Here is a 23,406-nt window from a genome sequence, read left to right on the forward strand (position 1 = left end):
GGAAAACGTGTATTTTACTCCTTTGGGGTTGAAGGGATGACTTATTCTTGTAGAGCAAAGCCTGGAAACAAGTTAGCACTTCCGGTTCCATCGTCCAAAAGTGGATCTTAAAGGACATTAAAGGGTTACTCCACCCCAAAATGAAAGTTTTGTCATTAATCACTTACCCTCATGTTTTTCCAAACCCATAAAAGCACTGTTTGTCTTCGGAACACAATTTAAGATATTACATTTAGTGATGGTGATGTTTGATGTTTAAGTCATGCAAATTGTGTAAGTTTGTTTATAGCCCACGTTTAGCTTTTTACTTCCGGGGATAGCATTGAGTCTTCAAAATTCATAAATGTTGTGTTCATTCGAAGATTATCACAATGAACCAAACACAAAGCTTTTGTTGGTAGTTCTTATCTCTGATCTTTGGTAGTTTCTGTATTCTTTAGGAGGGAGCATGTCCTCCTCTGAGGTGAAAGTGATAAGTTGATTCATCTGAGAAGATAAGTAAAAAAACCTTTATCTCCCTCAAATGATTTTATTCACCACCTCGGAAGTGGATAAAGAGCTTTGGATGTATCAAACTAAAGACAAGATAAACTTTAACCTGAAGTTCTTTTCTAAAAATCATGCGAGTAATTTAATATGAAATCTTAATCATTCATACACGTTTATAATGAGATTGAATTGTACAGTCCCTGAAGACAGAGACCTTGACCAGATATTGAAATTACACCTCGGGAGGATGCTTTACAAACAAAGAAAAAGTAATACAATTTGTAAAGATAAACTTGGTTTATAATTGTGGTTGATATGAAATAGTATGAATCTACAGCAATGTGCATAACGTTTGGGTTATGACTGTAATTCTCATGTCCACTTTGTTGTTATGTCTTGATGATGAAACTGACTGGACTAGAGCAGGAGTTTGACCGTTTATCTGCAGGAGGGAGGACTTGAAAGAGATTCATGAAGACCACGAAGCTGCAGAGAATTTTGATCTAAAACGGGGAATATCAAATGAAAGCTTGTTTTAATCAATTAAATAATGCATACTCATATTATATTTGTTCAGTTACTACATGAAATCTTATATATATATATATATATATATATATTGTTTACAGTTATGTACACCAAATGGTCAACACAATATTCAACTATACAGTATATGAGTATCCATTGATGAGAACTTATTTAAATAGGGTAGTTTTTATTGTAGGATGAAGTTTCAATAATTACTGTATTATAAATCCTCACGGTTACACCCTGTTGAAATATTTAAAGTTAAATATAGATAAAATCAATTCACAGACTATTATACAATGACTAAAAAAAAAAACTGAATATTTAAGTTTATCTAGGATATTTAATCTCAAAATTATTTAGGTTGAATCAGATCAGAATCAGATTATGAAGTAGCATTATTAATAAGAGAATAACCATCCAAAAAAAAGTGTTAAGATGGCATCTATGGTCAAGGCGGGAATGAATTTAAACCCCGTCAAATGTATAAAATAAATTTGGTCAAGATCTTTTAATATAAATTGTAATACATGGTATTGTTTTTTATTCATGCTGAAATATATTTTTATAAAATGTTGAAATCTGACGCTCTCAACCTAAATAACAGTAATAATTTGCTCATGTTGCCATTTAAGTTTTCTGCAACTCTACTTGATAACATGAGCATATTATTAGTGTCACTCCTCAAGTCGTCTAGAAATAACATTTCAAACATAAAATCCTTGTGATGAAAACTATGGAATGCATAAAGTAAAAATTAGACAACATATGTGACTTCAACACAGCACAACCTATTGAATGGACTGTATGCCTTTCCTTGACACCCTCATTTTCATTCACTGTAAGTTTTGGTAAAACAATTGGAAAGTACATTAGAAAAGTTTTATAAAAAATAAGTCAGAGAAAAGAAAAAATAAAGAGAAAAGGTGCCAATAATACATAATGCTGAGAAATCTTTTATTTAAAACCCCATTTAACAAAATAGGATACAGAGTTAAATACAAACAGTTAAAAATAACACCATGTCTACACCGGACCCTTTTTGGGTTCTACACAAAATACAGTAGAACCCATTATAATCAGTGATGTGGTCTACACTGGATGCAGCGTCATGTGATGCAACACGACAAATCCCTGACAGTAAACTGATGCCTCGTTCTATTTATGACATACTAACACAAAGTTCAAATGATTTTCAAAGTTCAAATGTCCAGTGTAGACAGCCTTGAGCTGTTGTGACCGCTGGTGTAGACACGGTGTAAGAACAATAATGAACTTTCTCTAGTTCTCTTTTTTCTGAGCAGGACATAGGGGCCAAAAGATTTCCCCTAGGTTTTTAAGGATTCCCCTGTAATAGAAACCTCTAAATGGGTTGTATGAGGTCCGGCAGTTGTGTGCAGAGTATGGATGGCAATGCTGGCAGTTGGGACCTTTTCCCTTAAACCACTCATTGGAGGTTTGATTTATCAAAGCCAAATACATGTGAAACATGAAATAACCCGCCAATAGGAAAAAGACAAATACCAAGAAGCCCAGCATGAAGACGATCCTTGGAAATGTCAGAAAGAGATGCTAAAACAAGAAATGCAATGGAAAATGATTTATTAGAGGGACAATTCATGGACCACAGCACGATTACTAGTAAAGACCATTTCTGTGGTATGTTTTTATTACCTGGATGATAAAGATCGGTCCAGCGAGCTGTTGCTCACCCTGCTCATCAATGTAGTGAGCATGCAGGAGTCCAGTTTGAAGAACAGCTTTTAGCAACATGTCTGCTGTAAGGACTGCAACATCAGCTGCCATGGCACACACACTCAGGAGGTACAGCAGGAAGAATCTGGTGTTCTGGGCACCAATGCAGTTATTCACCCACACACAATGATGGTCGAATCTCTGCACACATCGATTGCAAACCCCTGTAGAAATGAGATCAACCGCAAATGATGAATAATGTTGAATTTTTTTTTATAAATGCCACTAACAGGGAGTTACACTGGGCCGTTATGAATAATTATAACACTACTAAAAATAATAAAAAACTCGTTTCACTAATATTATTTGTTTGTTTCTTACTTCTTTTTAACTAAGGGAAAAAAATAATTTAGAAAATGAATTATATAAAATGGGGTTAGTAATAACTGGTTCACAGCTGAAGGGGTTAATTAGTAGTTAAACTTACAAGGATACACTAAAAAAAATCTATGGTTAAAAAAAAGAAAGAAGTTTAGAAAAATAACAATGGTAGCAATGTTTTATATTTTACAGTATACAGTAAAATATATATATTAAGTTAACTGATATAAGGTTAATATATCAAAGTACTATAATTGGTTTTGTACTTTTATAAAATAAAAATTTGACAGAAAAAGCAAAACTAAGCAAACTAGGGAAATACTAATACCAGGGGCACAGTGTCATACACACATATGCAAACAAATTAATCTAACAACATACAGTGTAAAATAAAGTCATTATGTACATGAAAAACAACAAAACAAAAAAAACGTCTGATCAGAAACAATTATTAAAATCACTGGGTTATTTTCACCTCACACAATGACTTATTCTTAAAATGTTTTCAAAGTCAAATCTCCTTTATTTATATAGCGCTTTAAACAAAATACATTGCGTCAAAGCAACTGAACAACATTCATTAGGAAAACAGTGTCAATAATGCAAAATGATAGTTAAAGGCAGTTCATCATTGAATTCAGTGATGTCATCTCTGTTCAGATAAATAGTGTCTGTGCATTTCACTTACAAAACATTTACATTTAATCTGATGTTCAAAGGAAGGATATTAACATTATTTTTATACGTACGGCAGTGTTTGGATCGGGCAGGTTTGAGCAGCTGACAGGTTGAACACCGGACTCCCTGATGGAACAGTTTTTCATCATACTGGTAGACCTTTAGTTGTGCAGTATGGTTTGCCTTTGTCAATGTGCCTTCAAAAGGAAACTAAAATTAACTGTACTGGTATTCCCAATTTGTTTTTAAATTGTTTAAATTTAAATTTAAACAATTGTTCAATTGTTCAATGTAAATGAGGCAATTGTTCATTTGCTTACCTGGGTCTCTGCTACAACACAGGTAGAACAGATAAGACTTCACTGCAAGGAGGACGTAAGGAATGCACAAACTGATTGAACTGGTGCCCATGTCCAAGCAGAAGCCAAAGACCTCATAGGAGAATTCTCCATACACAACCACTTCAAGTAACAGGTGCAAGAAAAGGAAGAGGTTGTTCCTAATGTGAAAAATAAATAGACATAGGATTAGAGGAAATATACTTGACAGTTTGATGATTAGAGAACACATAATGTGATAAAATGTATAGCTTGAATACATTGCATAGTCTGAATACACTGTAAACTTCTTAGTTCGGATTAAAGTATCTGCCAAATGCATGCAAGAAACTACCTTAAATGTGTCATTTAGTATTCTATTAAATAGTTGTATTATTATTTTATTAGTTTAACAACACTGTAAAAAATTTCAAGCTGCTTCAAACTAATTACTATTTATTAATGAATTCAACAGATTTTTTTACATTCACTCAATTTCAATCTTCAAAACGTTACTTGAATTGTTATTTTGTAGTTGGCTCAACCTTTACTGAACTAGTTTTATAGTCCATTCAACTAAAATGTTTAATTGGTCGAACATTTAGAAAACTACAGCATATATGTACTATAATGTGAATTAAAATGTAAACATTTATTTTAACTACATTATTACCTTTAATCCACAGCCCGGGCAAATGGTCTTCTTCTGTCGCGTAATGACGTATGCATACTCTCACATAAGCTGATGTTTGTTTACAACGAAGAGTTAGGACTCGTGTGCAAACTGACAGAGATGACCAAGAACATGCATGAGCTGACACTGATGATTTCAGTGTGAAAGAAGAGGATGTGGAATTTTATGCAAATCCCTACTTTATCAAACCAGAAAACAGAGACCAAGAATCCTCTTTCACATCTAAATCATCAACCACTGTCACTTTAACGTTGTGAGCTTTAGACACTGGCACTGCTACTGAAGGTCTGCACATGAGTCCTCACTTTCCGTTGTAAACAAAAAGGGTCAGGTCACATGTGTTCCTGGTCATCTCTCTCAGTCTGCGATCGAGTCCTCACTCTCTTTTGTAAAGCATATGTCATTATGTGACAAGAGGAAGTTCATGCTCCTGACAGTTGTGAACATGCTGAAAACCATTTGCCCAGGCTGTGGATTAAAAGTAATAATTTTCTTGCACAAACTGATCATTTTGCTTCATAAGACCTCATTATTTCATCAGTAGCCATGGGTATTAATTTGATTTGCTTGTCTGTTTGTGTTTTTTTGGTTTCAGATTAAAATCATCTTTACTGTTCTACTGAAGAAGAAAATAAACATCACCTACATCTCGGATGGCCTGAGAGTGAGTGAATTAACAGCAAATTTTCATTTTGGGGTGAACTATCCCTTTAAAGCGTCCAGTTGACAAATATTACATTTATAATACAATTGCATTGTAAACAATTGTTTAATGAAAAAAAAAAAGATCAACTGTTCACATCAAATAATTATATCAGAATGAATTCTGAAGAATCATGTGACACTGAAGACTGGAGTAATGGCTGCTGAAAATCAGATTTTCTTTCATGGAAATATATTACATTTTAAAATATAGTCAAATAGAAAATAATAGGGCTGGGCGATATGACCGTATATATTGTTTACACAGAATAAAGTGCCATATCGTGTATTCCACGGTATGCAAGTAAGTCTGCGTAACATAGTACTACTTAAAAGTTACATAGATCTTTAAGTGATAAGGAAACATTCATAAGTGAGAAAATTAAGTGTGGGATGCACTTGATAGAGTTAGTGCGATAAGCAGTGAAAAAGAACTCAATGTGGTGCTCGGGCAGACTGACACACATACGAAGCACACACTCAGAAAGCACCTCCTCATCAGACAGCATGCAATCGGGAATTTGGAATGTGCATGAGTATTCCCATAAACACAGTCGGTTATATGTTAAATAAACCATTGGGTGAAAACTAGATGTGTATCAGTATATTGGAACAGTGCAGTTGGTCTTAAAGAGACAGCAGTCTAATTTACCTGCTGCTGCCTGTCATTATTAATGTTCATCACTCACTGTCCTTGACTGAACTCCTTTTGGATCTTTAATAAGGATCAGTTAATGTTTGACATATGCTGATGATTTTGGAGTATTTTATCTATACACTTTAGTCAATTTTTGTAATATTTCTTACTACAAGTTAAATAAACCTAACCTACTGTAGCTGAAAAAATAAAGGTTTATTTCATTTTTATTTTTTCCACTGTGTTTGTAATTTTCTTCTTTTTAATAACTAAAATAAAATAAAATAAAAACAGCTATATCGAGATGTATATTGTTATCGTGAAATAAAATTCCTTATAACCTGAATAAGATTTTGGTCATATCTCCCACCCCTAGAAAATATATATATTTTTTAATTATAATATTTCACAATGTTACTGTTTTTCTGTATTTTGATCAAATAAATGCAGCCTTGTCGAGCATAAGAGACGAGACTTCTTTAAAAAACCTTTAAAAATCCAAACATTTGGACCTGTTTTAACTCTCTTACCTTTGATGGAACAGCCTGTGCATAAATCTGTAGCAAAAGCTTTGGATACATTGTGGGATCCATGGCGAGACGATCTAAAAGCAACAACTTGATATAAATTATATTTCAAACAACTACAGAAATAAACAGTTTGCAGGGCTTCACTTACCCCTGTGAACTTGTTCAAAAGCAGACCAAGAGGAGTCTGCTGATGTCCTGAATACTTACAAACCAGAGCGATGCAGGTGAGCACCACTGCCACATAAATACCAAACAGAGTGAGGAAGTCCATTTGCCACTAACGTTACCTGAGCAGAACAGCAGTGAGACATTTATTTTCACTTATCACAGATGTTTGTACAAGACGAGAAGAGAGCGCTTAAAACAAAACCGAATGTATCATGGCCGAAACTATTTACTTAATAAAACCATTTTAAACTGTTTCTTTTTAGACAGTACTGGACATACAGCTGTGCTAATGTACACAAAAAGAGGCAAGGGAAGGAAAGTTTTACCTTTATTCACCTGAGCACCATCCTCACCCAATCACACTTATTTTTCCGTGCAGACTGTAGTGTGTTGAAGCAGAGGTGAATGCGGAACACTGTTGCCAGATCTTTACACAAAACAAGAAACTTGATCTGGTCAAAACATAACGACTTGCCTCAACAAATAAGAATAAGGATGTATTTAATTATATAATTTTGCATAAGTAATTGAAACGTTTTACACTACTGCATATAAATAAACTACCCGCTACTACGGATATAAGCGACTATGTTAGTAGAAAACAATCCTAAAGTGGACATGGCAACATTGATGCGGAACTTACTGCAACTATACTGTCAAAATAAAAGTCGTCCCAGAATTCCTTTTAACTGTTTACTTGCTGGCTCGCTATTTTGTAATCGTTAAGTTCATCTTTCAGTATATTCTGCTGAAGGGGGAATCGCAGAAAATTGTCTCTCTCAAAATTAGGGATTGTTTTTAGTAACATTTGAATAATTAATAGTTAAATAATATCGTTTATTGAAATGCAGTGTATGGAATATTGTTCTGCTAACTGACAAACCAACTTGATCTGATTACAATACAGTCTACATATTTACTTTTATACTTCGGTTTTTCCACAAGCTTATTTGTCCATCAAAAACATTCAATTACTTATTTATTTTCGTCATTCGTTTCAGAAGCAGATGGTTGATAATGTTGTATGCTCTTGTTTTCAGTTCAGGGTTGCCATACACTGTTGCCTCCAACAGTTATCATGTTACAGACATGCACATTCACTACAGAGGTGATGCCTCAAAGGTAAGGGATACTAAAAAAGCCCATCGAGAATACTCCACCGAGCAAAGGAAGCATGTATTCTCTTTTAAAACATGCGTGCATTTGTAAATCTATGTGTTAACAAGTTTTATGAATGTGAAGAAAGTTTTCTGTGTGTTTTTAAAGTTAGCCTTTTATAGCACCTTTGGTTGTCAGACCACAACATCATTTAACATAAATGGAGCTAACACAAATTATTGAAAGCTGGAGATTATGTTCTTATTTTTGGATGCTGTAATTTCAGTTATCAAATTTATTTTTGAATGTCTAATATCGGTAATGATTCTACTGTAACAACTAATTTAATTCAGTTTTGTTTTATGTTAAATGATGTTTAATCTATCACTGCAATTATAAAAGACAGCATTTTAAATTATAAAGAGAGCATAGAGTCCTTACTGTTCAAAAAAAAAAACAATTATATATATATGTGTGTGTGTATATGTTTTTTTTTTTTTTTTGCAATACAATATTTTAAGTTGAGATGTTGATTGAGGAATAGTGTGTTTGGAGATACAAGTTTTGTCACTAAATAATTCATTTATCCCTTTATAGCTTGTCTTTGCTTCAGTTCTTTACATAATACGTCTATTACGTTTTACTGCTAGTGATACTGTTTCCCTATTCAGTTTGTAACCTTGAAAGTGACACAACTGTCATGTATTTACACTGTGGTGAGTTCATTTTTATTATCTGCCTGAGCCAGTACCCCCCCCCCCCCCCCACCCGCCAAAAAAACTGCTTTGGAGGCACCTGAGTTGCATGTCAGCTCACTCAGTAAATCAATCCTTCATTCTGAATTCCCCCCGGATGCATGACAGCATGTGTCCTGCCATGTGGCACGAGAGATCCCGAGATGCAGCATTTAATCTGTCTAATCCAGAGCAAGAGCTTTAATAGCACTGCTCCTGTTCAAAGATGTGTGACTGTGCTCTTTAGTGCATTCAGACGTTCTAATTATCCACCATCGGCCTGACGGATCCCCAAGCTGATACTGGGCTACTTTGTGTCCCTTGGAGAGACAGCTAGAAGAGAGAGTATGGGAAGGAGGTATTTATAGAGAAATGGGGCCTCACTTTACCCTTTTTGGAGAGCGAATCATTAAGGATCTGTGCTAGGTGTCCCAGTTTCTTGATTTGAGCTCTGCAGGCAGGACTAGCAAGACTTGCCAGAGATGCAGAGTCAACCCGTCGACAACATCACTCCGGCACTCGATGCAGTGTCACCCTTTTTTTAAGTGGTAGTGCTCTGTATGCCACATGACGATGGGTGGCATTCGAAAGGCGTTTCCCCTGAAGTATGGTGCGGTGCAGTAAGAGGATCTTGTACAACTTGGAGGACGTGGAACAGCCGTTTTGCTCTCCGAATTTTTGATACCTGTTGAATTACGACAAAATGAAGAAATTCCTTCAGAATAAGAAAGGGAGATGCTCCTTACGGCAGAACAAGCCGGGTCCTCGATATCCGCCCAAAGATTTTTGTAAGTGATTAGTGTTCAAGAATTTTGTGTTTGAAGGATAATAATGATGTTTAGGTGTGCATGGAGGCTAATGTTTTAATGAATGACCTTCTATCATGGACCAGCCCACAAACAATATTTTACCAGTCATTTAATTGGGAATGTTGATGCGTGAACGTTTCTTAGTGTTCTGGTTTCACTAGTAAGTACATGCTATGTTACATGACTCTCATGTTGCTGATGCTGTTTTCAGAAACATCTAAACTCTGATATCAGAGGATTTGGGAGCCTCTGTTCCTTTTTCAATGAGGTCAATGTTACTGGGAGGTCTAATGTGTCAGCCGAGACTCTGTATTTAGTGAAGGTTATATATTGCTCTCTTTATGCAAGACTGCATTGCTTTGTCTTGTCAGCATATGCAGAAATTGACACAGCTTGACATATTTCAGCATTTAGGTGTATATATTGTAGGTGCTTGACATATTTTAGTGTCTGTTCAAGCATGTGTCCGCAGTGATTCCCAGCAAATTTCCATTTTCTCTGGAGACTTGGTCATTTTGCTGTGTGTAAGTAGGTCTTGTTTACAACAGGCTGATCAAACATTTGGAGCCTAGTTAGCCATTAGAAACCACATATCCTCTTATTTGACATCTTTTTCACAGTCCTCACCATGCCAACGTCCAACCAGGGCTGGCCAGAGGAGTTTGGCTTTCAGATAGGGGGGAATGGGCCCAGCTACATCCTGACTGTGGAGGATGGAAGCAGTGCTCATCTGTCTGGACTGCAACCTGGAGACCAGGTCTTGGAGATTGAGGGGCAGAATGTTTCCAGTCTTAGTGCTCAAGAGGTCATTGCCCTTGCCCAATCACAACGAAACATCCCGCCCAGTATTGGAGTAGTTTCACGCATCCAGCAGGTGGGTCAATGACATGACACTTCATTTATTTTTTTTCTAAATGTATTCATTTATTCATAGTAACATCAGGGATATTATCTTTAACTTAAAGTAAAATTTAAACAATTAAAGACATTTTAATTAAAATGTAACTAAAATGAAATATAAATATAAGATGAAAAACCTAAACTAAATGGAAATGAGACATAGGTTTTTTTTTAGTGTTGAAGCACTAAGATAAAAATTTAAACTAATGTAAATAAAAAAAATGTAAACTAAAACTAAAATAAAAAATAATCCAAAATAGTAATATTAAAATAATAAATAAAAATTGTAAAATCACAAAATAAAATGCAAAAAATGTAATTATGGGATAATATAGCAATTATAGCAATTTATATAACATACAAAAATATAACATACATTGACTTAAATACAGCAATTCTATGAAAAATATATATGTTTTTGAGGGCATAAGGTGATATGGTCGGTTATTTCAATGAAGTAAAAAGCCTCATTAAAGTACAGGTGCATCTCAATAAATTAGAATGGTGTGGAAAAGTTCATTTATTTCAGTAATTCCACTCAAATTGTGAAACTCGTATATTAAATAAATTCAGTGCACACAGACTGCGTAGTTTAAGTCTTTGGTTCTTTTAATTGTGAGGGTTTTTGCTCACATTTAATAAAACCCACCAATTCACAATCTCAACAAATTAGAATATGATGACATGCCAATCAGCTAATCAACTCAAAACACCTGCAACGGTTTCCTGAGCCTTCAAATTGCTCTCTCAGTTTGGTTACCTAGACTACACAATCATGGGGAAGACAGTTTTTCCAGAAGACAATCATTGACACCCTTCACAAGGAGGGTAAGCCACAAACATTCATTGCCAATACGCTGGCTGTTCACAGAGTGCTGTATCCAAGCATGTTAACAGAAATTTGAGAGGAAGGAAAAATTGTGGAAGAAACAGATCAAACCGGTAGAACCGCAGCATTATAAGGATTGTCAAGCAAATTCGATTCAAGAATTTGAGTGAAATTTACAATGAATGGACTGAGGCTGGAGTCAAGGCATACAGATGTGTCAAGGAATTTGGCTACAGTTGTCGTATTCCTCTTGTTAAGCCACTCCTGTATCACAGACAACGTCAGAGGTGTCTTACCTGGGCTAAGGAGAAGAAGAACTGGATTGTTGCCCAGTGGTCCACTCCAAAGTCATCTTTTCAGATGAGAGCAAGTTTTGTATTTGATTTGGAAACCAAAGTCCTAGAGTCTGGAGGAAGGGTGGAGAGAAGCTTATTGTCCAAGTTGCTTGAAGTCCAGTGTTAAGTTTCCACAGCCTGTGATGATTTGGGTTGCAATGTCATCTGCTAGTGTTGGTCCATTGTGTTTTTTGAAATATTTGAAAATGTACCAATAATTGAAATATGTATAAAAATATATTTATAAAAGTTTTTAAAAACCCATCAGAAACCAACATGAATAAAAGTACATATACAGCTATTAATTCAGTTCTGTCTATAACAATATTTACAGTCTGTTGCATTTTATGGCCTGTCTGTAGATGGATATCATTCCAGGCCCCGATGGTCGCTTTGGTTTCAGTATCGTGGGAGACTGCCCACTGCTGGTGGAGGATTGCTCCACCTGCTCCCCAGCGGGTCGTAGTGGTCTCAGAGCCGGAGATTATGTCATGGAGGTGAATGGGATTCCAGTGAAGCACCATGAGATGGCAGCCGCTTTGATAAAGGCCTCTCAGGGCCGCACGCTGCGTCTTGGGGTGCTGTGCATGGGCAGTCGTCAGAAACGCAGCAGCGGGAGTCTAGAGGACTCTCAGAAAGACATGGATGGTGTGCGTCAAGACCGCAAACACAAGGCGGTGGAGTTCAATAGGAAGGTGTGTTTATCTGACAGACTTTCAATGTGTTTTTACGAATTTCTACAACTGAAAAGGTGCAAAATCACAATCATTGCTGTTTCAGGTTGAGGAGATTTTGAGGAATGAACCAGAGGTGAAAGAGAAACTGTTTGCTGTACTGAAACAGTTTGCTGCAGAGAGGAAGGTGGACTGGCTTGCTTCTGCTCTTCCTGACATCTTGACAACTGAAGAGCAGCAACAGCTCATCTCAAACATCAGGTATCCATGACAACCCCATCTGCCACCTACAGCGCTCAATCATTTTTAACCTCCATCTCAGGGCCACTCTGACCCAGATGTTTTCAGCTACTGTATTTAGCTATGCACCACAGTTTGAAGGCCACCAGAGGACATCAGTTTAGTGTAGACTTTCGTAAATATGTGAATAGAATTTTGGTATATTCTTAGCTGTTCTTATTATTTATAAGAGCAGCATACTGTGATATACATATTTGCAGTAAACATTAACACACTTTTATTTCTGTGTTTGGTATCTAATTAACTAGTGTAGCTTTGGGTATTAACTGGTATGACCTAATAAGGAGACTGATAGATGTGTCTCCATCTGGTGCTGCTATGTAAACTGATAATCTTCCATCCCTCTGATGTATGCTGGCACAGTTAATAGTGAAGTTCCTTTTCCAGTCCAGCCTTTGCCTTAATGCCAACTGGGTCAAAAACAAAGGACGGCACTAGACAGAGAATTTAGTGTTGATCCATTTGTCGGCTTCTCTTTGGGCACTGTCAATCTGTTTGGCATCTAATGATTAGTGGGACAGTTTACGTGGTCTAACAAGCGATTTATATTCAGATGTTTTCACATGATTAGTTGTTTGACTATTATAATATACTCTACCATTCAGAGGTTCAGGGTCAGAAATCTAATAGAGAAATATTATTAAAATTTAAAACAACTGCTTTTAATTTGAATATTTTTCTCAAATATCGTTTATTAATGAGATGGCAAAGCTGAATTTTCAGCAGCCATCACCTCAGTCGCATTACTTTTATCACACAATCCTTCAGAAATCATTTTAATGTGCGGATTTGTTGCTCAAGAAACATTTCCTATTACTATCAATGTTGAAAACAGTTTGGCTGCTTAATATTTTTGTGGAAACCGTGATACATTTGTTTTAAGGATTTTTCAATAAATGGTTCAAAACAACAGCATTTATTTAAAATAGAGGTCTTTTGTAACTATTTCTGATTTTTAAAAAAAAACTGACCCTAAACATTTGAATGGTAGTGTATGCTGTTGCAGTTATTAAAATATTAGTATAATAGATTTTGTTTGGTGAACTTGTTTGATGTGCGAGAGCAATATACTATGTTACATTTTGACCTACTTACCTAGGTTGCATTTAGCAAGATCGCTTTCCTCTATTTATCAGAGAAATAACATCAAGATTATATATAGTGAGACATGCTATTCCCTCTGTGCAGTAGGTGTTATGAGTAATAACCTTTGTCACTGTATAATCCTCTTTAGAGAGATATCATGTGAAGGGTGGTGAATGGCGATGTCACCATGTGTTCAGCAGCTTGGGGATCTTGAGTTCTTTGGGATGCACAGTGCAAGGCTAAATATGCTGAAGGAAAAGGAATTAACCATGGGTATTGAACTGTTGGTGCTAAGTACATCTTTTATGATCTAGTACATTTTAGCATTATTTAGGACAGATTTGAAGCCTGTCTGGGTAGATTCAGTTTGCATTGGCCTACTGGGACATTAGCCAGTTCCCGATTCAATTTAAATAAGCTCTTTTAGTTGGCACAAAAGACATATCTGCGCACAACTGTCATAATTTCTAGAAATTCCATTATTTAGGCCACATGATAAGCTATAGTTGGTCATTGTAAGGTGTGACTGTCTATTTTGCCAACTTCGGTTTCGGTTATTATTCGTTATTCATCAAGAAACTGAATGCTTTGCAGAAGAGAATGATATTTCAGACAACGTTTTAAAATGACATACACTACCGTTCAAAAGTTTGGGGTCGTAAGATGTTTTTTCAAGTCTCTTATGCATTTATTTGATCCTAAGTACAGTAAAAACCTGTATGTTGTGAAATATTAACATAAATTTTAAATAGCTGTTTATTTATAAATGTATTTCGAAATGTAATTTATTCCTGTGATGGTAAGGCCAAATTTCAGTGTCACATGGTCCTTCAGAAATTATTCTAATATGCTGATTTGGTGCTAAGTATCATTTATTATTATTATCAAGATTGAAAACAGTTTTGCTGCTTAATGCTTCTGTGAAATCTGTGACACATTTTTTTCAGGATTCTTTGATAAATAGAAAGTTCAATAGAATGGCATTTATTCGAGATACTCGAAACATTTTAAATGTTTTTACTGTTACTTTTGATCAATTTAGTACATCCTTGATGAATAAAAGCATTTCTTTAAAAAATTACTGACTAAACCTAAGCCTAATGCATTTTTCTCTTACATTTGACATATATATTTTCCATACAGCAGCTTGTACCCTATCCTATCCTGTCCTACTCAGTTAATCAAGAATTGGTAAAATGATATCACTGGTCTCATATAATTCTTACTGGTTGAATAATCAGCCTTGTCTTACTATATTAAGTACTGTAGGCGTTTCTCAGTTTCTGCTAACACAGGATCACTGGCTCTCTCTCTCTCTCTCTCTCTCTTTGTTAATCTCATGTATTTTCTGCTCTTTATTCAGTGCTGATCTTCTGCAGGTCAATGTAGAGAGGCAGTGGTCTGTATACAGTTGCAGTCAATGATTCTTGATGGCTCAGAGGTTGTTAAATTACATTCCTCTGGATTAAAGTGACACTCATTTTACTGAATATATCTTTTAAGTTGGCACTTCACTTTCATCTTGTTCTGAGGAATGATTAGCTAAAAGATGAGTTGCTTTGGGTGAGTACTTTTCATTCAACTTTGATATCATATATTGTGGAATATGTCTCTTTAATATAGTATTTTACAAAGAAAATCATTGTGATTTGAACTGTTGATGAATTTTGTCTTTTTAAGACTTTTTAACATCTAAGATTGTATAAAAGGTTTGTGATCATTTAGCTGCTAATTCAGTCATGTTGTGTCAGTTATGCACTGATATTTTAGAGATAAATAACTGTTAAAAAATTTGGGTTCGGTAAGATTATTATTATTATAATTATTATTATTTTATGCTCACCAAGGCTGCATTTACTGATCAAAAATGATGTAAAGCCAATATTATTTTGAAATATTATAAAAATTTTAAAATGACTATTTTAAACTAAAACAATTTTTTTAAAGGAGCATTGCGTAGGTTCAGAAATTTCGAACCGTTACTGACACCAGTGGCCGTTAGAGGAACTGCAGCCAGTCTCATGCTCATTCTCAGTGCGCACGCTCTTTTCTTTTTTTTTTTTTTTTTTTTTTTCTTACGAGGAGTGTCCGTGGGTGTCTGAATTGTGCTGGAGGCTGGTCGCTTCTTTCCGTCCGCAGAGTCCATTTGAAAACACTGTTGCCGCTGCTTACTATAATGGCTGGCTTGCCGTACGGTTGTAAGCCCAAGTAGACGAGAACGCGCATGACGTCACATTTTGTGAATTTTCGCGCCAATTCGGGCCCGACTCCTCCACACACAATTGAGCCTACAGGCTGATAGAGGCAACCGTGGTGGACAGTCGAGGTGTCATTCTTTTTTTTACATCATGGTTGGCTCATACATGTACAAATGAAAACTCTATCTTAAAGATTTTTTTTAAAGTAAAAACCTCCACATAGCTCCTTTTATGTAATTTATTGCTGTGATGGAAAATCTGAATTATCAACAGCCATTAATCTAGTTTTCATGATCCTTCATAAATCAATTAAAAAATAAAGTTTTTTTTAATAATAATAAAAATATGAAATCTTACTGATATACAGTCGTGGCCAAAAATATTGGCCCCCTTGGTAAATATGATCAAAGAAGGCTGTGAAAATTTATCTGCATTGTTAATCCTTTTGATCTTTTATTTTAAAAAATCACAAAAGTTTATCCTTTCATTGGATAATAATAATTTAAAATGGGGGGAAATATCATTATGAAATAAATGTTTTTCTCTAATACACATTGGCCACAATTAATCAATGGCACCCTTTTATTCAATAATTTTTGAAACCCAATCTCCATTTGCCAGTTTAACAGGTCTAAATGTTCTCCTATAATGCATGATGAGGTTAGAGAACACCTGACAAGAAATCAGCGACCATTCCTTCATCCAGAATCACTCCAGACCCTTTAGATTCCCATCTCCATGTTGGTGCTTCTCCTCTTCAGTTCACTCCTCTCATTTTCCGTAGGGTTCAGGTCAGAGGACTGGAATGGCTATAGCAGAAGCTTGGTTTTGAGCTCAGTGATCCATTTCTGTGTTGTTTTTGAGGTTTGTGTTTGGATTATTGTACAGTTGGAAGATCCAAACATGGCCCATTATAAGATTTCTAACACAGTCAGTCACTGATTTTTTTATCTGTTGGTATTTGATATAATCCATGATTCCATGTATCTAAACAAGATGTTCTGGACCTCCAGCAGAAATATAGGCCCACGACAAAAATACAGCAGTATATTTGATTGTACACATGGGGTACATTTTATCCCTGTTTTCACCAAAGCCATCTTGAGTGTGAGCTGCTAAAAAACTCATTTTTTAGTTTCATCTGACCATAGAAGCCAGTCCCATTTGAAGTTCCAGTCATGTCTGATAAATGAATGTGCTTTAGTTGGTCTTTGAGTGACATTTACATTTAATCAATTATCAGACACTTTTTTTTTTTAATATGAAAGACAAGAAAAGGAAAAGTGCTAGTATTAGTCGGTTAAGTGCTGGCGAAAAAGATGAGTCTTTAGATGTTTCTTAAATGAGCAAGGAGAATTTTTCTTGTAACCCTCCCAAACAACATGTGGTGATGTAGGTTTTGTTTGACAATTTTTTAAAGGTTTTCTGAACCTGAGACACAACTATTTTCTGCGATTCTCCAGCTGTGATCCTTGGAGAGTCTTTAGCCACTCAAACTCTCCTTCTCACCGTGCATTAGGACGATATAGACACACGTCCTCTTCCAGGCAGATTCGTAACATTTTATGTTGATTGGAAATTCTTAATTATTGCCCTGATGGTGAAAATGGGAATTTTCACTGCTCTAGCGCTTTTCTTAAAGCCACTTCACCAATTTGTGAAGCTCAGTTATCTTTTGCTGCACTTTAGAAATATATTCTTTGGTTTTTCTCATTGTGATGGATGATTGAGGGCATTTGGAATTTGGAATTCCCCCCTATTTATATTTCTGTGAAACGGGTAGCCATGGCTGGATAATTTCATGTTTATAATCATGCTGGAGTGCTCAAAATTGTGAATATGAATGGGAATATACTTCATCAACAGATATTTTACTCATAAGAATTTCTAGGGGGGCCAATAATTGTGTCCAATGAGTATTTGAGAAAAACCTTTTATTTCATAATGGTATTCCCCCCCATTTAAAATTCTTATTATCCAATGAAAGGATACATTTTTGTGAATTTTTTTAAATAAAAAATCAAAAGGATTAACAATGCAGATGAATTTTCACAGTCTTCTTTGATCATATTTACCAAGGGGGCCAATATTTTTGGCCACGATATATATATATATATACAGTACAGATCAAAAGTTTGGAAACATTACTATTTTTAATGTTTTTGAAAGAAGTTTCTTTTGCTCATCAAGCCTGCATTTATTTGATCAAAAATACAGAAAAAAATGTAATATTGTAATATATTTGTAATAATTGTTTTTACATTTATTATAGTTTAAATTATCATTTATTTCTGTGATGCAAAGCTGAATTTTTAGGATCATTATCACATGATCCTTTAGAAATCATTCTAATATGATGATTCATTATCAAAGTTGGAAACAGTTCTGCTGCTTAATATTTTTTCAGAACATGTGATACTTTTTTAGGATACTTTGATGAATAAAAAGTATATAAAAAAAGCTATGTTTTTAAAATCTAAATATTTTGTAATAACAATATACACTACTGGTCAGTAATTTGGGGTCAGTATTTTTCTTTCTTTCTCTTTTTAAATAAAATCAATACTTTTATTCAGCAAGGATGTGTTAAATTGATAAAAAGTGATAGTAAAGAAAATATATTATAAGAATATATATTATTAGAATTTTTTTTTTATTTTGAATAAATGCAGTTTTTAACCTTTTATTCATCAAATATATTAGACAGCAGAACTGTTTCCAACACTCATAATAAATCAGAATATTAGAATGATTTCTAAAGGATCATGTGATAGACTGGATGTTACATGTGACACTGAAGGCTGGAGTAATGATGCTGAAAATTCAGCTTTGCATCACAGGAATAAATAATTTTTTTAAAGTATATTCAAATAGACTATAAACTATTATTTTAAGTTATAATAATATTTCACAATATTACTGTTTTTTTTCTGTATTTTTGATCAAATAAATGCAGGCTTGATGAGCAGAAGAAACTTCTTTCAAAAACATTAAAAATAGTAATGTTTCCAAACTTTTGGTCTATACTGTATATATATATATATATATATATATATATATATATATATATATATATATACCTGTGTTTTGCAATGCTGTGGTCAAAGTCTGTAATTAAAATATCAAAACAGAGCATATCATATTAACCTTTATTTAAAATGTCCCTTTCAATTGTTTGTTTTTTTTTTTCTCTAAAAAATAAACAGGAAAAGCATGGTCCCATCGAACCTCCTCAAATGAATTTCACATTGCAAATAGTCTGGCAATGGTAGTTTCATCAACATTTTCTGAAAAGCACAATAAATATTGATGTGCTGTGGTGTACGCTGTCACAGTAGTGCTTTAGTTTTCTATGTAAAGCTGCGGTTTGTACTCTAGTGGCCTCTTAGGATGCTTAATACTTTATTTTATCCTTGTCTGCTGTCTAGAACTGCATCCATTAATGCAGCAATTGGCCACTTAATTAAGTCACTGTCTTTCTCTCTGCCACCATAATAATGTGAACCCGAGGCAACTCTGCACTCTAGAATTGTCTAATGGTGTGTTTTTGTCAATACTGTCATCCAATGGGGAGAGAAAAACAATGTTGTGAATATATATAATTTTAAATAATATTTCCAGGTTACGATTATATAGTACCTGCGTGCCGAGTGTTTGTGTCATTCAGAATGATAGAGACTGTGTTTATAAAATTATGAAGTATAATGTCAAGAAAGGCAATGAAAAATCATAAAATTTTCAATTCATGAAAAATTAATGTGTATGTTTTACTTAAAAGTTAGCCTAAAATGACAATTTATTCCAAATCTATATGTACACAAAAATAGATATTTAAAAAAATATATCTCTGTGATTGTGAGTGAATGATGACAGAGGAGCACTAAAGATAGAGTCCTAACTCTTGTACCTAACTCTGATATATTTAGTATTAAAATAATGCCTGACCTGTGGAAAATAAAATAAATAAATACATTTAGTTTGTGCCTATATTCAACTAACCTGATTAGATGAATACCGTCAGTGACAATAACAGACTTACAACTATCAGAAGAATAGTGCTTTTTGTTTGATAAACACACAAAATGATCTTAAATGCTAATGCCGGTGCATCACCTTCAGAGAACAATGCCGACAGTATTGCATTGACGTTACACTTGCCAAGGTTACTAAAGTTACATTTGCTGAGGTTTTTCCTGGTGGGCAGCATAACAGGCTTTTCCATATCCCCTGACGTTACATAAATATGACAAACATGGCCTTATTTTTATTCAGAATCTTATGAAGGTGAAGCTATCAAAGTTAAAATTGTGTTTGTCTCTTGTATACCAAATGTTTTTCCCAAACGTTTTTGTCAGCCTTTTTTCCCCTCTTCAAATCTTTCACTGAATTCACTATGTGCTGAATCTTTTCAATTATATTTTGAACGTCATGCTACATCAGAAAAAGCAAAAAGGGAATGAGGAAAGCGAGAGCGAGAGAACGAGAGAGAGAGAGAGGCGGTAATGTGATGTACTCCCACACCTTTGCTATTGCTGGATTCTGGTATCTGTAGCAGAGCTTCTGTAGTGGGAGTTTCAGATGAAGCCAGCACTCAGAGAGGTTGCTACATGTTGGAGTTCCTCACAGCTTCCATGAAAGATCAGGATTGCCTTCATGACTTGGCTTTATTTGAATATTTTCTCACAGTGATCTTGAGTGTTGTGGACTTGAATCTGAAGCTTCTTCACTTTGTGTCGTGATGGAAACCATTGGATGGGAAAAACTGACTGCCTGAGCTGAACTAGCAACCTTTTAAAAGTCTTTATGATAATGACTCCCCGTAGCTGATTCAGACCTTTTTCTCTGTTGCCTTGCTGTGACCATGTTTGCCAGGATCTTCATTCCCAAGAAGCATCGGCAGCGCTTTGACGAGGCCGTTTCTCAGAGTCTCCTCAACCGCATGTGCCGTAGCAAGAGCCTGGGTGAGCCCCGAAACAGGCTGCGTCGAAGCCGAAGTCAAGACCACCACGAGCGTCCTCAAGGCTCGAAGCGGGCCAGTTCTGTGCCCAGAGATACAGGGGATGACGCGGCTCAACCTGAGCGTGCCCTTAGGAAGAGCACCACCATGATTCCCAGCCACTATGTCACTGGAGCCAACCAGAGGTATGTATCACGCACTTCTTTTGTAAGTGTCCCTTTTTGTATGTCCTATTATTTCATTTAGTAAAATGAGCTTTTTCATCTTCCATGCTGGTTTGAAGGGACAATTTTATACCAAAAAACTGCAGGAAGCCTCCTCCAATGCTTAGAACACTGTGTGATATGTAGGAGAATTTGTGTGTGGGTGGGTGAGAGAAGCACTGTTTAGTTTGTTTCCGTGCCTCATGCTTTCCTTACACAAACACATGCACATACTGACCACGTCACAAGTACTTTTTCATATTGTGATCTACTTGTTGGGTGTTTTAGAGTGCCGGATATATAATCAGCTTATTACACTATTTTAATCATTAAGATCGTGACTTAACCTAAAGGGAAGTGTGCCATCATATCATATTCAAGCCAGGGGTTTGAGCCAGAACTGAAGCAGATCCTATTGTCATTTGGTTTTAAATTTGCTCATGATTCACATTTACAGTATTCCTTTTTTATATGTCATTACAATTGATCAATATTCTTTATCTGTAAATTGAAAGTGATATCTAATATATTACTGGGGAAGTGTCACCCAGAGTGTTTAGTTTTTTAAATACTTCAGCAACAGGGGATCTGATGTGCTGATGCCCTGTAGACTGTATTCCTCATCCGATAAACTGCTGCTCTTCAATAAATAATGCTTCCTTGTCTCAGTCCTTATGTAATCCCCATTCAGAGTTTTCAAAAAATATGTCTTTGTTTTATCTGTCATCTCCTTTCTAATCTGCTATCAATGTTTGGTCCTGGTGGCCCACCTTATATAAAATGGCACTGCGACAAGAAGCAAATGTTTCGACTGCTCTCCCTTATCTCTGTTTACTCAGCGGTTCCAGTGTCGCCTTTAGGTGTTGCCACAGCAACCACTAAGACTAGCTATGCTCTAATGACATGTCATAAGTTTCCTCTAACAAGCAGGAAAATCTTAAATCTTCTTGGTGCTTCAGTATACTTGTCCATTTGGTTTAGGATGTATCATAAGTTGGGATAAATCAATATTTGGATGTTTGGCCTTTGAAATGTATTCATCATATATTGTCAGTAAACATAGAGGAGCCGTGATACCGCATATTGTACTTGTTGAGGAGACTTGTGCTATCATTTATATCCAATATCCTTATTGGAAGGAATTGTTGGGCCATGCCAAAGGAACATCATAGAGAACTCAGACAGTAGCAACCAACCAGCACACCTTAGAAACACCCTAACAACCATCTAGTACAACTTAATAATTGCAAAGCAACACCTTGGCAACTGCTCTTTTGACTTGAGCCTGTAAACAACCACATAGCAAGCAATCACACATAACACCGTAACAATGCCATAGCAACCACACAGAACACCTTAGAAACCACAAAACAACACCTTGGCAAGTGCTCTTGTGACTTAAGCCAATTAGTAACCACCTAACAACCACACAGAACACACAAGCAACCGTAAAGGCCAAAGTTTACTTGAAACAGTCACCTAGCAACCAACTAACACATTTCAGCAATCCCCTAGCAACCACCTAGAACACCTTAGCAACCACAAAGCAACACCCTAGAAACTGCTCTTTTGACTAGAGCCAGTAAACAACCACCTAGCAACCATAAGAACACCCCGGAAATACCCTAGCAACCACCCAGAACAACCTACAAACCCCAAAACAAGACATAACGAGTGTTATGATCTGGGCATGTAAGTTATTACCTAAAACAACCCAGCAAACCCTAGCAACCATGCCTCTCTTGTTTCCTCTGCAGAACCATCCGTGTGTACAGAGGTAAGAAGAGTTTTGGGTTTACTCTGAGAGGTCATGCTCCAGTGTGGATCGACTCAGTAATGCCAGGTGCGTATGATTGATCATCATCACGTCTACCTATAAGCACTTGCAATGTTTCATTATTAATCAGAGTGAAAACAGCACTGACTTTCAGGTGAGTCAGGCTTTTCTCTTTCTGAAGGTTTGTGGTCTGGCCCAGAATTATACATCCTGCCACCAAGGATACAGATCTAGTGCTATAAATAAATTTTTACTATTATATTTTTGCCAACAGCCACTGATCAAATAGAGATGCTCTCCTCCTATAAATCACCATCTTCCAGGACCAGACTGTGTTTTGTTACTAAGAATCGCTGTAGGCTACAGAGGCGGCTGTAATAAAAAGGCACATGGAAAGCACAGCTGGAGTCAGTGGTTTATTTTCAAGGGCAATGGAGTGTTTTGTTTTTTTGGAACATTGTGAAAAAGGAAGGAGAGGGCTGTTGTGCTATTGAGAAAGCTTTGGGTACATTTGTATTGAAGTCTGCATGATTGTACATTCTGAGTGGACAGAGGGCGGTAAGTGTGTGAGTGTGTGTATGACGATATTCGCCCACTGCAGGCCTGTGCTGAAGCTAGTTAACACTGACTCAGCCGCTCGTGTGGGGCTGCTTATAAAAACAAGTAGGAGTCTAGCATTGTGATGAA

The 23,406-nt window shown here is 35.7% G+C and overlaps 2 protein-coding genes across 5 annotated transcripts in view; one reads left to right on the top strand and one right to left on the bottom strand.

Annotated features, from left to right (window-relative positions):
* Window positions 1-1,953: 1,953 nt before the first annotated feature.
* zdhhc4 (zinc finger DHHC-type palmitoyltransferase 4) lies at window positions 1,954-7,363 on the bottom strand. The gene is made up of 7 exons (XM_059530760.1): window positions 7,146-7,363; window positions 6,800-6,938; window positions 6,652-6,725; window positions 4,092-4,270; window positions 3,843-3,968; window positions 2,692-2,936; window positions 1,954-2,589 (listed from the first exon to the last, which is right to left on the bottom strand). The coding sequence occupies exons 2-7, from the start codon at window positions 6,920-6,922 to the stop codon at window positions 2,299-2,301; spliced, it is 1,038 nt and encodes a 345-aa protein (XP_059386743.1). The 5' UTR covers window positions 6,923-6,938; window positions 7,146-7,363; the 3' UTR covers window positions 1,954-2,298.
* A 183-nt stretch (window positions 7,364-7,546) lies between these two features.
* The window catches only part of LOC132121410 (delphilin-like), a 28,737-nt gene continuing 12,877 nt past the window's right edge, over window positions 7,547-23,406 (top strand). The window contains exons 1-6 of one of the 4 annotated variants that reach the window (XM_059530763.1): window positions 7,547-7,995; window positions 10,081-10,334; window positions 11,887-12,219; window positions 12,305-12,459; window positions 20,655-20,924; window positions 22,700-22,785. In XM_059530763.1, coding sequence (XP_059386746.1) covers window positions 10,089-10,334; window positions 11,887-12,219; window positions 12,305-12,459; window positions 20,655-20,924; window positions 22,700-22,785 — 1,090 coding nt within the window. In that variant the 5' untranslated portion in view covers window positions 7,547-7,995; window positions 10,081-10,088. Of the gene's footprint in view, window positions 7,996-8,480; window positions 9,985-10,080; window positions 10,335-11,886; window positions 12,220-12,304; window positions 12,460-20,654; window positions 20,925-22,699; window positions 22,786-23,406 lie in introns of those variants that run through there. The other 3 variants (XM_059530762.1, XM_059530761.1, XM_059530764.1) reach the window with 3 other exon arrangements.

The sequence above is a fragment of the Carassius carassius genome, chromosome 39 (genome assembly GCF_963082965.1).
Source record: "Carassius carassius chromosome 39, fCarCar2.1, whole genome shotgun sequence".
NCBI lineage: Eukaryota > Metazoa > Chordata > Actinopteri > Cypriniformes > Cyprinidae > Carassius > Carassius carassius.

What these genes read in the sequence shown, in the direction of transcription:
- zdhhc4 (XM_059530760.1), bottom strand. Translation starts at nt 6,922, where the DNA reads ATGGACTTCCTCACTCTGTTTGGTATTTATGTGGCAGTGGTGCTCACC. An exon ending in TTTTGAACAAGTTCACAGGG is followed by an intron (nt 6,726 to 6,799) that starts GTAAGTGAAGCC and finishes TGTTGCTTTTAG; the next exon opens with ATCGTCTCGCCATGGATCCC. An exon ending in TGCCCGATCCAAACACTGCC is followed by an intron (nt 2,937 to 3,842) that starts GTACGTATAAAA and finishes TCATTTCTACAG; the next exon opens with GGGTTTGCAATCGATGTGTG.